The sequence below is a fragment of the Dufourea novaeangliae genome, unplaced genomic scaffold (genome assembly GCF_001272555.1).
Source record: "Dufourea novaeangliae isolate 0120121106 unplaced genomic scaffold, ASM127255v1 scaffold112, whole genome shotgun sequence".
Taxonomy (NCBI): Eukaryota; Metazoa; Arthropoda; class Insecta; order Hymenoptera; family Halictidae; genus Dufourea; species Dufourea novaeangliae.
Window position 1 is genome coordinate 456,670 of NW_015373993.1, and position 17,069 is coordinate 473,738.

The window sequence follows — 17,069 nt, forward strand, 5'->3', positions numbered from 1 at the left end:
CCGAACGCGGATAGCATGATGTAGTCGCAAGGGAGCAATTGAATCGAATAGACGTATTGTACCGTAGCGCATCGTATTGTATTTCAAACTTTTATATCATTATAATTTATATGTATATTCCAATAAACATACGTCAGGTAATATAAGCTTAATTTCATCGAATTGTCTTAAATATAACTGCATAAATATTGTACAATCCTATACTAATTATAGTTGTCTGGTTCAACAGGTTACTACAGAAACTAACTACTGCCTACGTCTTTTAAACTTGGGCTGTAGTAGTATCTGCAGAAACCGTCATGGTTGCTGGGGTTACTATATAATTTGCTCACGGAAGCATGCACAAGTGTCAGTCAGATTTCCACAGTTGCACGAGCAACATTAGACCGAGCTCGAGACTCTTACGAGCAACAGGGATAAAGGATCACGTTTCAAAACTCTTGCGCATGCTCCGGGGGTTCTATGACCCTACGCTTTCACCACGAGGTCTCTGGCGCCACATGTGGGGGTTCTATGACCCCACGATCACGCCACACGGGGGTCGCTGGCGCCACCTGTCGGGGTTCTGTGACCCCACGTTCTCGCAATACGGGGTCTCTGGCGCCACCATCGGGGGCTCTATGACCCCACGCTATCACTACTCGGGGTCTCTGTCGCCTCCACCGGGGGCTCTATGACCCCACCACTACTTTTGGTGGCGACATGAATTCTAACAAATTTGCACTTTTCCCGCGCTTTTGTCAATTCAAATTTCGTGCCAAATTTAACATTAATCTTATTTTTAACGCGATTTTAACTGTACTTAGCAATTATTATTGCTTTATTAATAAAAAATATGGGATAGAGGAAGTGATAGGCTTAGTAAACAACGCTTATGTAACATTTAACTGTTTATTATTGAAAAAATTGTTAGAAAATGTACAATTTACAGTTATATTTGTATAAAGTTAACAATAATTGTCTTAAATACTACTTATGTACTCGATTTTACAATATATTTATTATAATATATGCATAAACTCAATAAAACTCAGTAAAGAGGTAAGAATTTACAGTGTACATCGTGTACGCTGCTTTGACGGAGTAGTGGGGTGTAGTTTTAGGAACGCAGCAGAACGCAGGAGAGTCACTCGAATAAAGGCGCTGAGATCCCGGATTGTCGGGCACCGATTGACGTCATTGATAGGCGGCCAAGATGGTTGTCAATGTTGATAAGTGGTTTGGTTACACGGGGAATCAGTAATAAAGCCGCGACTGATACAGGCCTGACGCGAGCGGAATTATGTCTGTGAAATAAGAGGCCCAACTCGCGGACAAGGAAACAGGGGGCCGTCATCGAGGTACGGGATGGCGGACGGTGAAGATGCGGAACAAGAGATCCGCCGAGCCTTGGATGTCGTTCAATCCATGATTGACATCTCCGCTGATCGACTCGAAGGCTTGAGGACCCAATGTTCTACCAGCGCGGAACTCACGCAACAGGAAATTCGCACGCTCGAGGTATCGCGAAAGATGAAAATCGAACATCTTCGATTCCTCCATCGTTCTTGTCCTGTTACCTTCTTCCACGGTCGCCTTGACCTCATGAAGGGCTGCTCCGTGCGGTTGTCAACAAGTTGTAAATGCGTTTCTCTACTGACGGATTTAAATTCACGTTGGAAATTTAAGCGCGCGAATGTTTGACAATTTTCTCGTTGTAACAGTCATTCGAAGACATCGTTTTTATTCGTTGTAACGTACATTTGTGATCATTAAACATTACGGATGTTCATGCAAATTCATATTTTTATAGATTCATTTGCAGAAACTGAATTCGAAAAGACAATTATTCACTGTGCAAAAACTTTCATGCGGTTCTAAATCTTATGAAAAACTATTTATTACACTGTGGTTTGTACAATCCTCTATGTTATAAGTGCATAATATCTGCAAGTCTAGTGATGATAATAAGCAACATAGGAGATCTACAGAATTTTGGCTTTCCTCTGTGTGGGAAATGTATTTCAATATATTTTTTTTTAGTAGAATTTATTCAACTTAATTTGTATTGTATGGATCCTGATTAAAACTGTATTTTAGGGGAAGCTCATCAAATTATATTCGAAGCAACTAGTAACCAAAGCCAAAATGGCTGTAGAAGCATTGCCTGCAGAGATGAGACAGTATCCATCTTTGCAGCAATGGTTGCGTGTAGTGGGACTTACACAAGAATCTATACAGGTACATATAATTCTTGAAAAATAACATTTAGATGTTTTCATTTCAGAGCTGAAGTAGATCAATTTACCTACAGTTATGTTGGTTTCAGATGGTATGTTCTAAAGCTAACTCACTTGAAGCTCTCAAAGAGAAATCTGAGCACGAGTTGGGTAGTATGTTGGGGGAAAATAATGTTAGGCATGAAGAAGAACTACGTAGACTCTGTAGGGCATTGCACAATCTTCGTCGGTATATGGGTAAGAATTCTTTTACTTAGGTCACATTGAATGTCTGCATTTCTTTGTTTTCAAGCATATGAAAATTTTCAATTAAGTGTAAATAAATAAATCATAACACTGCAACATTGGTTATATATAGTTGTTGTAGTATTAATGTTTTCTCTTCTGTTTTTTTTTAGATGTTCTCTTAAAGGGAGATATGGATAATAGTGATATGAATTTGTATTGGGATTCCTGGGATAGACACCATTTACGTACTGGAGCATCTCCTAGGCCTGCCCGATCGCGTGCAACAAGATGTTCTGTTCCTTCAGAAGACAGCATTCCATATCATAACAACAACAATAATCTTAACAGTGATATATTAGCACAAGCTTCTTCCGTTACGTCTTTATCGTCGACTAGTCCTCCTTCTACCCCTCTTTTACACAGGTCAGGACGTGGTAAGTAGTATTACACTCTTCCCTATTCTTATTTGTATTATGTAGAATACGAAATTGTATCCATCTTCTATATTATAAAGCATCAATATGTTTTTATTTGTATTTTTTTTTTTAACAACAGGAATTAAATTTCCAACAACTCCCCCTCCCTGTAAGAAACATCAAATAGGTTTACAGAATACAATATCACAACCAGAAGTGTTTCCATTGACTAAGTCAAAATCTCATGAATCGCAATTAGCAAACCGTCTTGAAAATGGAGATACCGCTTCAAGGTAGTTTAACTTCGAACAATTTTCGTCTAAAGCCTCTAGATATTTGTCGGATAATCTTTCGTAATTTCTGTAGTTGTGGAAATGATCCTGTTGGCTCTGTGGGAAGAAGAAATCGTCTGCCTACAGAGACAGGATCTTGTAGCAGTAACGCAGACATTACAGGGGAAAGTCTGTTGCTGAATAGTAATAGTCCTATTAAGTCACCACCATACTCTAGTGCAGAAAGCGATGATAACAGTTTTAAGGGAACAGGTAAATAGAATTCTTGTGCATAATAGGCAATGCTTTGTTTATAAATGCACATATAGGAAAGTTCTTAATTTTCCAATCCGTAGTAACAAGTCTCCAAGTGCCAAAGTCACCGCGTACTCCGACTGTAACCCGGGGAATGGGCCATATAATTGCTCACCGCTTTACCAAAACGTTTAAAATGATGACGACGTGCGATTATTGCGAGAAGCAAATGTTTATGGATACCGGTCTGAAATGCAAAGAGTGTAAATATAAGTGCCACCGGGAATGCGAATCTAAAGTACCTCCTTCTTGTGGCCTACCTCAGGAACTCTTTGACGAGTTTAAAAGAAGTGTACAAGGCGACGGTACGTTATTACCATGAAAATCAGATACCTCTCAATATAAATGATTAAAATTAATATTTCTAGGAATGGTAAATGTTTCTCCAATATTGAGTAAACCTGGTATTACGTCTCCCAATCACCATAATTCAAATTTGTTGAGCTCTTTGAACCGAAGGGATCGAAAACGATCGCATCCACATTCTTCTGTGAACATACCTTTTCAGGTGCGTTAACTGTCGCTTAACGTACTTTTTAATACTTCTTTAAAAGGATCCAGAATATTTAGTGTATAATAGTTTATGAATGTATATGTTAATTAGGCCGCGGATTCTAGTTCAAATACCTCGAGCTGCAACAGCTCAACGCCTTCTAGTCCAGCTTTGCTACCTGCCAATACTAGCCAAACTCCACAGGCACCTGCCAAGCAACAATTTCATTTTCCAGGTACCAGATTGTTTTAACAACACATTGTACTGCTACAGAATGGCAACTTATTAAGATTTACTTCTAGACGTCGTGCTCAATGATAAAGGTATTACGTTAGAGACCCATCGACTCGAAGGTACAACTGCGTCGAGTGATAGCGAGAGAACAGTGAGCGTTTCCGGATCTGGCAGCGTTAGCACAGACTCTGAACGAACACCCGTGAGGGTTGATTCTCAAGATTCTCAGGTCTCCGATGGAGAACCAGGAGACAGTCGTTGGCCACGACAGAATAGTGTACGTAATTTCGAGATAATTGAAATGTACCGAAGTACTATCGTGTTTAAATAATATACATTACAGTTGTCGATGCGAGAATGGGACATTCCTTACGATGAATTGAAAATTGGCGAACCTATAGGTACTGGAAGATTCGGTACAGTGTACAGAGGCTACTGGCATGGTAATGTTGCGATTAAAGTCCTGAACATGGACTATTATTTAGATGATGATAAGACTCTGGAAGCATTCAAGTTAGAGGTACAGTGAACATTATTTGTTTTACACTTGAATCGCTTTCATTAATTTTGATGTGTATAGAATATTTTGCTCGCGTTAAAACGTAAATTCGTATTACTAAGAATCACTTGTTCTAACGCTTATATTTTTGCTTACGAATGGTTATAATATTAACCTGATATTCTGAATTGGAACATAATTATTTGGAGAATTAATTGTTGGATTTCATCTAAAAATTGAACGTAATATCACAACGATCATTATTGAAATTTATAGGTGGCTACATTCCGAAAAACTAGACATGAAAATCTAGTTTTATTTATGGGAGCTTGCATGAAGCCTCCTCGCTTGGCGATAGTGACTAGTATGAGCAAAGGCATGACTCTTTACACTCACATTCATCTACGTAAAGATAAATTTAATATGAATAAAACTACTATCATCGCTCAACAGATTTCTCAGGTATATACGTGTAAAGAACATTAAACGAATCCTGGAGTTATTGTTCTATACAGAATTTGTTGTACTACAAATTTAATAAATTTCATATGAAGCTTCTTATTATATAGGGAATGGGATATCTTCATGCTCGTGGTATAATTCATAAAGATCTCAAGAGCAAAAACATATTTTTAGAGAACGGGAAAGTTGTAATAACCGATTTTGGATTGTTTAGCGTTACAAAACTTTGTTACGGAAACAGGTGCATATTTAAATTAAAAAAACCATTTGTATTATTGAACCGTGCTGTTAATTTCACGTTCGGTACTTTTATTTTGTTTATGATCAGGCAAGGAAATGCATTGAGTATACCGCCTGGATGGTTGTGTTATTTGGCTCCTGAAATTGTTCGACGACTGAGACCGCAACAGAATCGGGATCAGGAAGAATTACCATTTACAGAAGCTTCTGACGTTTATGCATTTGGGTTAGTATAACAAATTATCGTAAAATATATCTTTATCTTACAATTGTAAGTCTACAAAGCACCGAACTTTTCTTAAAATTCTTTATGTATTAATCCAATTACAGAATTGACTCAATAATTTAGTTATTAAATTGAAATTATCAATTATGTTTCTTTTCTATTCTTAATAAAATTTTCTAGCTATTGATTGTCAACATACAACATCTCAAAGTAATGTAGATATTAAGTATAATGCAATGAGTGTTTATGGTATTTTCTATTCATATGTCTTAAATTGATTGTCTTATCATAGGACCGTGTGGTATGAACTTTTATGCGGAGAATGGCCCTTTAAAGGACAACCTCCTGAAGCAATCATTTGGCAAGTTGGCAAAGGGATGAAGCAAACTTTAGCTAATTTACAAGCATCCCGTGATGTAAAGGTGCAGTTACATTGAACATTACAGCGAAGAGCAGCATTCTAGGCATCGCCTCTTTAAATATTTCCATGTTGCCTCAGAAATGCCTAGAATGATACTCTTCAATGTTCAAAAGTTTACGTAAACTTTCTTTTAATATCAACTTATTCATCATATTTACAGGACATCCTAATGCTGTGTTGGTCATACCATGCGGAAAATCGTCCCGATTTCGCAAAATTGTTAACTACTTTGGAAAAGTTGCCTCGCAAAAGGTTAGCGCGTAGTCCTTCTCATCCTATACATCTTTCTCGTTCTGCAGAATCCGTGTTTTGAATACATTTAAGTCTATTAAAAGGATACACTGTTGTTCTCGTAGTGTACATATAGAACTGTGCAATGAATTGCCGGATCTTTGTTCGTGAAAAGTAAAATAAAAATAATCACTGAAGGGTTTGTTTTGTCTGTTCCTTACATATAGTGAACAGAGAGAATCGTTGAAATTAAAAGAAAGAAGAAAAGAAATCAGTCATGTTTCATTATTTAAGTAACTCTACGATTTGTACATGTTAAGCGAAATATCTGTTTTTCTTTTTTTTAATCACAACAAAAACTTTCATCCATTGCAAACTTTTTGCAACTCCTGTAACTGTCTTCGAAGATGAGCGGCGCGTAATTTATTTAAAGCTATTCTCTTCTCGAATGTTGATACCAATGGTTTGGTAATTATATCTGTTATGTGTACCAACGTCCGAGTCCTTACTGAAATAATAATTGGATATATTATCTACTGTGGTTGCAACTGAAATTATTAAGTACTGAAATGATTGAACTGACCGGCATTATTATGTATACTTGCAAGAATGTCCCGGTTGTCTTTACATGTTTCTGCCATTTCTTCTTCTTCTTGAACCAAAATTTTTGGCAACTCTGTCATTGTCTAAATTGTAGTCAAATTAAATATTTATACATGAAATTTATAGTAGAAATAAGTATGTTATTTTAGAATTTACCTTTAAACACCTGTCCGATATTACTGGTGTATGAACAATTTCTAATGGAATTTCTTTTGCTTCGCCATTATGCGATTGGAAACATGTTAAAAAGATTTCTTGTTCCTGCAAAAGTATATTATTGTCAGTACAATCATTGAAAAGCACTGTAATCACTGTAAACACTACCTTAGAATCCTTGATTTCCGAAAATACTGAAAATATTAAACCCACAAAAACATTGTCCATTGTTTGATAGGTTGCTTGAGTCCTAACATCTGAAAACATATTTTTATTATCAAAACAAAATCCGTCAGCCATTATATTTAATAAGTATGTAGTAAGTACACTTACCAACATGTGATGGACAGACTGTGATGTGTGGATGTGAATGATACCACCCTAGAACGCGCACAGTATAGTTTAATTTCTCTGTCAATCGATCTACTTCAGCAACAGCTTTCAGTAATTGTTCAGATGAAATCTCTACCCTATCCTTCTTTTTATCCAAGCGTCGTAAAATAATAACAGCAACAATTTTTGCAACCCCATGTTCTGTCTAAAATAAATTATTCATCAAGGGATAGATTTATTTTTGCAGACATGTAAGGAAGATTTAAAATTACATTGAATAACAAAATATAATAACATACATTTCCAATCAAGAGACCCATTACTTCAAAACTTTCTGTTGATAAAGCATGTTGGAGGCATACCATGTACACGTCAGTATGTAATTCTACTTTTTCTAGTGCAAACTCAGCCATCATGGAACTTCTATTGTAAACACAGACTGTAATGTATGTAATCAAACCTATGAATCTGAAACATGATATTCAGCATTAACATTATGTGTATTAAAATAAACATTGATACTATGATGTACAGTAACTTTGTTTAAATAATTAGCAAATATTAGGTTTTGTTTGTATTAAAAAGTATAAAGAAAGAGGTGAAAAAAATGTATAACCTCTAACTTTATTTAAATTGAATACCTATATAACTACAAAATTCAGAAAAGAATTAATAATTAGATTATCATTCAAACGATTATTATTGAAAAATAAAGAATTTATTTACAATTACTTTTTTAACAATTTTCTGAGATACAAAGCACGATCGTCTGTTGTTAGCTGTGTCGAATAGTAAAACATTCATGGATCTTCAGAAATTATATTAATATATGCACATATATATGTGTAACAAATAATTAGGATTGAAGCAATTATGCTTATTACGTTTTTATACGTTTCCTTTCCAATTTTTAATTAAAAATATTACTGGAAACACTCGCACCCGTCAGAGCAATGTTTGTTACTAATTATAGTGACGTTCAATTGTCATCCTTGCGATAGAATCCCCATCTATTGTTTTTGACGCAGACTTCTTTTTAATTCAAATTACAGGTGGCTCTCTTGTGTTTACCAAATAATACAAAAAATGTTATTGACATTTCATATTGACGTTCTATACATTTCGAAATACGGGAGAAAAGATAATAAATAAATGGTTCATGGAGTACACAACACATGTTACATTCATTCAAGGGCAATATAATTCGTACTTTTCAAATAATTGTAATTATATGCAACGTGTTGCAGAAGTTCGATTGTATTTAAACATAAATTATTTTCGGAAGTAATAGAATCGAAACTTCTTTGAAACTCCATGAACTGACATTTAATCATTTTCCACAAGATAGAAATTATAATTTACTTCTATACTTTACTTATATAGAATTAAAAATTACTTCTTCTTGAACATTCTAATTTTATAGCCCTAAACTGGGTACGTGAAAGTATTTCATTGAATTTGTGTAAAAGATTTTACTACTTCCTAAAAGACCAAAAGCATTGGATGATAGGTCTAATCTTATACCTAGTCGGTGATATGACTACTGTTAGGGAAGTTTCTAAACACATGTTATAAATAGAATAATATTCGTGTATTTTAAATTTATATGAAAATTTTCGATCGAATGATTATTTGGCAGTTTGTAAGAGAATCTTATAAAGAAGAACGTTATAGAAATAATTGAATAGTTCAAGTTTAAATTATCCGCGAAAGTATCCTGTATATCTAGGGATATTACAAAATTGAAGGAGGTGGTGGTCCGAAACGTTAATTACGAAATTCAAAACGACATAGTAATTTTAGCTTTCTTATTCTGGTAGAGCCGGTGATTATATGTAATCTAACCTTGATATTCTGACGTTTGGAAATTTGACGGCGGTGTTATTGTAAAAATGTAATGATTGGTAACTAAATTGATTCCTCTTGTTCGTTTTACACGAAAGAATATCACGTTCGAGCGGAATGCACGATGCAACAATTGGTCTAGGTTCCTTTTGCAATAATTTATTTTTAGCACAACAAGAATTTCCTCAGAGGCGAAGCTCTCCTCTCCTGGTCAGCTATATTATTTTCCGAGCACATAAACACAGGTGCAACACCACACAATATCCTCCTAAATACTTTAATCGCTATGTTACCCGATCCTAAGAGCAGGTAACGTATAATGTACGTCGCATTCGACACAAATTTTCCACGTCTCCTTTTCAAGAAGTATAATCTACAAAGCATATTCTAAGCTCTGTTAATTATATCGATCTGCATATTTATATTTAACGGAAATTCGTAACATACCTTTATAGATGTTTGAACATCTAGATTGTGTTTCACATAATTTTCAATCGAGGCAATTTTAAATTTAACTTGTTCATACTTTGAAAAAATATTTATAATTTGTAGTAATGCGAAGCAGTATGTACATATTTAGAAATTCAAGCATCATATATTATATTTCAGGTAGTATTAGATCAATTGGTAATTGCAAAGATAATGATCTCAGAAATAGGGACAGAGGGCTATGAGCCAATGACAAGTTTGACAGAAGAGAGCCTGTTTAAGCTACAATGTCTTATGAAAGCAACAGAAATACAGCACAGTGCTCATTGTGAACATGGAAAGAAATTATTCTTGGCATTGACAACTGGAAATTCAGAAATCTTTCTATATTACAAAAAAGATTCAATATTGGCTCCAATAATTAAGAGAATCCCTTGGTTCCAAGGGTCTCACAAGCAAATCTCAGCTATATGCTTTCATTCTTTGGGAACTTGGTTATTGTCTACAAGCATTGATGGATCAGTGTATCTAATTCCTGCATTGCGTCTGGTTGATGAGACCTGTGACATAGATAAACGATGGACCAGTGACGATATAACATCTTTCCCTTCTATTAGTTCACAATCATCTCATTCAAAGTTTGTATTTGAGCAAGAATGTATGATATAGTATCTGTTTTTATAGTTGTTTTATAATTTAACACCTTTAGGCCTACTGCAATAGTATGGTGGCATGATACAGCAACACCTGCTGAAATTGGTATTATTGGGACTGAACATGGAGAGATAATATTTATAAATCTTGGAACTGGTCATCAGATGAATGTTACTCATGTCAGTGGAAACATTACCAGTCTCCATATTTGTCGCGATGAAAGTAATGATAGTGTGTCTCTCTTGATAACAAGTCAGTCAAATCAGCAGTGGAGATTACTTTTGGAGCAACATACCTATAGTTGTTTACGTCACTTAGACAATGGGGAATCGTACAACACATTGCATACAAATGACAACATCTATGACAACACTAGATCATTTGCTGGTACTAGATCCAGACTGCAGGGACTCAAACAATTATCAGTAGAGAAACTTGCTATACTCAGGCAGAAGCTGATTGAAACAAAAAATCAAACTTTAGGTGAAAGTTTGTAATACTATAATTTATTTGTGTGTAGTTATAAAGCTATGCAAATTAGTTTACTCAATGTCTACCTATCATTTTACAGATATCACAAGTAACCGAAATACTCATAATGCAACTGTCAATTTTGACTCATCTACAGAAGTTAATCAGGATCAATTGATACCTGAACCAATATCGAAAGAAACTTTCCTCATTTCTCAGTCTGATAGGGAGGGTCAACAGATGTATACATGTTACCATATTCTCACAAATCACATAACAGTAAGAGGTCATTTATAAATATTCAAGAATAATGATAAGCATGATATTCAAACGGCTGTATTATTACAGATACATGGACCTGATTTTTCTACTGTCCCCTTATCGGTACATAAAGTATTTGAATCTTGTAGAAATGTTTTATTAACTCAACGTTTTTTCTTTATTACTGATACCAGTCAGTGTGTAATGTATGTAATATCAGACAGATTATCTGAAACTCGTTCAAATGATAATTGTAAATTTAATCCAGAGTGCATTGTTGGTCACTTTTCTTTAGTGAGTAGTAAAGAAGTGATACGCGCTGTGTACAGAGCTATCGATTTTACCAATAGTGCACCAACAACTTCCCAAGAATCTAGAAACAAATACACATTACCAAAGGGAGTAAAAGATATTGAAATTGAATTACCTTATGTGGATACTTGTATAATTGTGACAAATCGTTCTGTATATAAAGTTGCTTTAAGGTCGGTAATAATAGATTTGTACGTCTCGTTGCTTCGACAGAAAATTACAATCGACTGTATTTTTACAGAAAGTCAGTGTTGTCAATTTTCATGGAATTAGTATTGAAGGACAATGATCCAGAAAAAGCGATAAAATTGGCTATAGTGTTTGGTATTAATGCACAACAGTTATTAGAGCAAGCTGGTGATATACTTTTGTCAAATAAACAATCTTCACGAGCTGTGGCTTGCTACAAACTTTCTAAAGTTAGTAAATACAACACAAAGGAAAATCTGATAGAATTACTACTACTCATATCTTAATATAATTATTCGCCTATATTTTTTAGTGCAGACTATTGAAGAGTGTGTTGAAATGTGCATCTGCTGGGTACACAGCAGATCTATTAAGTTGTCTCACACATTGTTTAGCATCTCCAACAATCAGTAAATTGCCTATTACAACGAGAATTCACCTTTCCAACTTATGCGTACTGGCTTTTATTGAAATGACACTAAGAGTTCCATCACAGAAGTCTAGAATTATTTACAAAGAATTTTTGTAAGAATCCGAAAATTATGTACGTATATTAACGCATAAATCGTGTCTAATAAGAATTATTCGAACCGCAGGTATTTCCTATCTACAAACTCTTTCTACGACGAATTATTAGCAATTAATATTGCTGGACAAACGTGTTTGTGGGAGGTGTTGCATCATCTTGCAACACAGAAATGTCTTTATGGACAAATGTTGGAAGTACTCATGAAAACAATACATACTTTCAGCGCAAGCAATTTTTTTCCAACGCCATGTAACGTATATTGTGATACATCATTGACTTTAGAAATTAGGTGCATGACTATATACATGTTTTTACATTTTAGATGGTTTGTTAATATGCATAAGTGAACCAAGTTTGATGCAAGCAATGTTAGTAAATATTGAGTTAGCTAGAAGTCATATGTCCTTTATTCTTGATAATCTTCAAGAATTGCAAATTTTCGTACTTCAGGTAAAGATTCGATTCTTTCTACTTAATCAGATATTTTTATTCAACTTTCGATCGATCAATTTAATGCTCATACCTTTTGTTAAATACTAGAGATTAGTGACATTGTATGATCCAACGAATCCAGTGATAAGACCTAGAATAGTACACTGCAGATTGCACCATAGAACAACTTCACACAGCTCACAGTCTAGTCAATGCGATTCTATAGATCTCGTGGAAAATGTAAGTACAGTCTTTTCTAATTAAGAAGCAACAAAGAAAAGTAATGTATAATCAACATATTCTTATTCTTCCCTAGGAGGAGGCTGACACATTAGTTGAGGAAATTATTGAAACTTTTTTACTCGTTTTATTGACTTTGATTTATAAGAAGTCTATTTTACCTCAAGAACCTTCTCTTACATGCAATATTGAACTACTAGCATATAAAAAGGTAATTAAAGTTGTATATATTTTGTATCTCTAATACGAAATCACGACATTATTGAAACATTGTACCTTCAAACAGGATGACAACAGGACTAGTTGTATCGTGGATTTTAAGAGAAGACCATTGTGCGCCGGATTCTATCATGTTGTTCTTATTAGAAATGGAAACGTATATACGTGGGGAAGTTCTGTGCAGGGCTGTTTAGGTAAATGACTGCAAATGAGTCCATTATTTATTTCCATTGCATGAATTATATTTTTAATGTCTATCAGGAACTGGTCCATCCTTGTTGAGATACGGTACACCTCAACCAATATTTTTCTTTCGAAGTATGGAATTGGAAGTGTTCAGTGTATCGTGTGGTCACTGTCACACTTTGGCAGTAACCAATAATGGTGTATATGCATGGGGATCAAGCCAGTTTGGCCAGTTGGGTTTAGGCAAGGTTCTACAATCTTCGAGTCCGGAATTAATCACTTCTCTATCTCAAGAAGTTATCGTCGATGCAGTGGCTGGACAGTATCATTCTATTGCATTGACTGCTGACGGTAGAGTCTTTACATGGGGTTGGGGCGTTCATGGCCAGTTAGGCCATGGCGCTACCGATGCGAAATTGACACCTACGTTAGTTACATCGTTACTTGGTGTAGTCATACGCTGTATCGGCGCCGGCCATGCGCATACACTGGCCCTGTCAACAGAGGGTATTGTGTACGCTTTCGGGTGCAATGTATTCGGACAGTTGGGTGTAGGAAGTAATGTTAAAAGTTCAGTGCCAATAAAAGTTTTCTTACCAGAAAAGATATCTTTAATCGCGTCTGGATACTTCCATAATGTAAGTCGTATTCTTTGGTATTCTTTAATGTAATCTGTATATTCCGTACTTTTTGGGTATTGTTTCATACAATGTATCCTCCACAGCTTGCCGTTAGTCATACCAATAGATTGTATACATGGGGAGCAAGTCCTCAAGTTCTTAGGCTACAAGCACAAACACAAAAGAGAACTCGGATATTGGAGCAGCGGGATGCTATCGTGAGGCAGTTTGAAAATATTGACGAATTCGAGAAGGTGACGGATCACGGGAACGATACCGGGGAAGATGTTTCAGAGAGCAGTGTGCAATGTAAAACTGCACAACAAAAAACCGGAAGCAGTGCAGGGTCTCGTAGAAAACAAATAGACATGTGTTTAAAAAATGTTGATATTGGATCACTTGAGGAGAACCAGGCGCATTTAAAGCCATCCATTGTAGATACCAGTTTAGTGACAGCAGATATCCTACAGGTCGGTGAAATTTCGCTGTATGCAATTGTTTGGAAAATAATTACTATCGATACTTTTTGCAATCGTTCAGTTTCTTAATGTCTCTTATACGCGTTGCAACAGATATCGACTGGTTGCCATCACAATGCTCTTGTGACAAGGGATGGATCTCTTTACACATGGGGTAGAAATTTGGATGGTCAGATAGGTAATGGTAGCAAACGGGAGGTAACAATCCCCACACCTTTATGTTACAATCCTGCCTCTATCTTTGCACAAGTACCTCCAAGACGTAATGATTATGAACGAGGGGACGAAGAACACGGATTAGATGTGGCAAGGAATGATAGAAACGGAAATGTTAATGGTGAAGATATGTCCTTTCGGATGGAAGGCAACGAATCCAGGGAAACAGTAAATCCTGTAATTAAAACTGTTGGAGTTTATTGTGGATATGATTATACAATTGCCATCCAACCAGGTATAAAAATTGTGCAGTATTAAATCGTAGAAGCCGGGTTGCTATATTGAAATGTTTACATTTTACTGCAAATTCTTTTAGGAGGTACAATCATGGCTTGGGGCAACAACAGGAGAGCACAATTAGGTCGCCTTCCTCCGAAAGATACGCGCGATGCGGACGATAAGCTTGTTTTAATTAAGAAGCGAGTAGTGAGAGTCCCTAATAGCACGCACATTGCTTTGGACGTGCCTAGTCAAAACCGGGTGAATTGACGCTGCATTATGCATTGGATTATTTCTCCGGCTTGTATGATTCTTCTAGAATTATGGAGAAGGTTAGTCTATATTGTCCTATAACATTCTTCAAGGTGTTCAACTAAATTTCTAAAGTGTATATATTTCTAGTGCATCGAATTAGGAAATTATCAAGCATGCTCAAAGATAGCTATGCTCCAACATAACATTTCCGATGCACTGTCGTACCAATTGAAAATATTGCATGCGTTAAGTCTACAAACTTGTTTGAGAGCAAAGTCTTCGGAAAGTACATGTGATAAAACAGAGCGTAGGCTTGATGAAACCTCTGGCTCAAGAAAAAAGTCTTCGTCGAATCGTCACGTAAAAGAGAACACTGAACTATTTAACAAGCAGGTAGAAAAGAATCTGATTGATTCCGTTGAAGACTGTGCCGCCAAGAACAAGATGAAAATCCCAGCGAGTAAATCACTGAACAGCTTGCAAATGTTACAACAAGAATTGTACACGTTTGATTGTCAAGGTGGCTCAGAAGAATTGTGCAGAGAAATGAAATGTGACAATGCTCCTTTAGGTATTTTCGAAGATACTTTTGATTCTGACATGGGTTCCGATTCGGAAGAGTGGATGGAGGATATTATTCGTGGAGAAGAAAAGGCAGTTGCAGCCACTGACGATAATTCGGTAGCTTCCAGTACTGTTACAACGGAAGAAATAAATCATAACGAACCGTCTGAAAACAATTGGCAAGACAGTGTGACCAACGAAGCTGTTAAAGTGGCCAAGTTCTTTATAAATGAAATGGAGAACGAAACAGACACGGTCAAGTGTAAAATATTACAGGATGTTTTGGATTTCTGGATAGAACACGATCTGCCAATACAGAGTATAGAGAACGTATTTCTTGATCATATCGAGTCAATTTTTTATCCCCTTGGATTGTTATTATTTTGGTAGGAATGATATAATATAAGTTGTTTTTTGATATTTTTTTTTATCTTAACTAATTGCCTCGAACACTTTGACAGTCAAGAAATAATGGAGAAGTACTTGGATGCTAATAAGAATGACACGGAAGTTAAGAGCCTGACTGTGATTAATTACTTCTCCTCTAAATTTTGTTTGCAAGTGTGTTCCATGTTACTACATCATATCGGCCAAGGTAACTCGAATTTCATGTCGTGAAGTATTAAAAATTATACTTTTAAAGTATATTCCATACTAAATATTTTTCTCGTTATAGGCCAACCTACTCCTGAATTCATTAAATTATTGTCCTCTCTAATGGCTGACCATTATGGGCCTCCACTCACTGGATACCCTGGTACAAGTGGAAATAATACTTCAAAGCAAATGATAGAGGGTGTTATGAGTACTGTATCCTGTGAGACTCCCGATTCTAGATCATTTGTACATATTAAGGTGAACTTCATATATGTATATTATAAATGATATTTTTAGTATTATCTATAGTTTGTATTAAAATGATGTTTTTGAAATTAGGATCCGGATGCCATATACAGATTCCTTGCGACTGACGAGGACACAATGGTATTTACATGCGGTCATCATTTTCCAATGACTGTTTATGAAACCGAAGCGATTCCGACAATGGAAACAGAACTAATTTTATCAGACTCGCTGATTCTTCCATATACAGCTCAGTACTTAGTGAAAATGTTATCCGAGACGTCTAAACCGGAAATTCTGTGTCCGTCGTGCATACCACGAGCACTAGGAACGTTAGTAAAGAAGAACAATGGCTGAGAAGTATGTACCTGAGATTTTATTTAACAAAAATTCATATATACCGATTTTTCTTAGATCGAAAGACTCAAGTTATACACGTGAATTGGATTTTTAAATTAATTGTAAGGTATACCGATATTTAGTTAGTTTAAATTTATAGTAATACTCGGCATTGCTAATCGAAATCGTTGTTTTAAAGAACAAAGGTTTATGAAAAATTAAGGCTCTCTACACTTTCTAAATAATATCTTTTCACATTATCTATATTTATAGATACGTATATTCTATGAATATATGATAATGTCTTATAGACAAAACGGCTTCATTGAAAAGCCAGTAACAGTAATTTTCTTTTACTCAAGACTCTCAGTATCTAATAAGATATCAATGTTTAAACTATATTACGCACATTGAAATTG

The 17,069-nt window shown here is 35.5% G+C and overlaps 3 protein-coding genes across 3 annotated transcripts; 2 read left to right on the plus strand and 1 right to left on the minus strand.

The window, feature by feature from the left end:
* The first annotated feature begins 1,097 nt into the window (after nucleotides 1–1,097).
* LOC107187823 (kinase suppressor of Ras 2) lies at nucleotides 1,098–6,079 on the plus strand. The gene is made up of 15 exons (XM_015575997.1): nucleotides 1,098–1,500; nucleotides 2,080–2,220; nucleotides 2,309–2,456; nucleotides 2,618–2,881; nucleotides 3,003–3,156; nucleotides 3,230–3,408; nucleotides 3,492–3,755; nucleotides 3,819–3,958; nucleotides 4,055–4,178; nucleotides 4,246–4,454; nucleotides 4,521–4,697; nucleotides 4,953–5,138; nucleotides 5,246–5,379; nucleotides 5,467–5,604; nucleotides 5,897–6,079. Exons 1-15 carry the CDS (start codon nucleotides 1,348–1,350, stop codon nucleotides 6,039–6,041), a joined length of 2,556 nt encoding a protein of 851 aa, XP_015431483.1. The 5' UTR covers nucleotides 1,098–1,347; the 3' UTR covers nucleotides 6,042–6,079.
* A 539-nt stretch (nucleotides 6,080–6,618) lies between these two features.
* Nucleotides 6,619–7,776, minus strand: LOC107187824 (lys-63-specific deubiquitinase BRCC36-like). Its single transcript, XM_015575998.1, has 6 exons — nucleotides 7,648–7,776; nucleotides 7,349–7,553; nucleotides 7,184–7,272; nucleotides 7,016–7,120; nucleotides 6,840–6,942; nucleotides 6,619–6,764 (listed from the first exon to the last, which is right to left on the minus strand). Exons 1-6 carry the CDS (start codon nucleotides 7,762–7,764, stop codon nucleotides 6,619–6,621), a joined length of 765 nt encoding a protein of 254 aa, XP_015431484.1. The 5' UTR covers nucleotides 7,765–7,776.
* A 1,422-nt stretch (nucleotides 7,777–9,198) lies between these two features.
* LOC107187791 lies at nucleotides 9,199–16,668 on the plus strand. The gene is made up of 22 exons (XM_015575965.1): nucleotides 9,199–9,514; nucleotides 9,803–10,260; nucleotides 10,332–10,765; nucleotides 10,848–11,026; nucleotides 11,096–11,493; nucleotides 11,562–11,739; nucleotides 11,823–12,034; nucleotides 12,106–12,299; nucleotides 12,361–12,488; nucleotides 12,579–12,701; nucleotides 12,787–12,921; nucleotides 12,997–13,123; nucleotides 13,191–13,753; nucleotides 13,840–14,205; nucleotides 14,308–14,476; nucleotides 14,558–14,665; nucleotides 14,747–14,872; nucleotides 14,914–14,981; nucleotides 15,052–15,854; nucleotides 15,930–16,063; nucleotides 16,145–16,323; nucleotides 16,405–16,668. The coding sequence occupies exons 2-22, from the start codon at nucleotides 9,836–9,838 to the stop codon at nucleotides 16,666–16,668; spliced, it is 5,313 nt and encodes a 1,770-aa protein (XP_015431451.1). The 5' UTR covers nucleotides 9,199–9,514; nucleotides 9,803–9,835.
* Nucleotides 16,669–17,069: the final 401 nt, after the last annotated feature.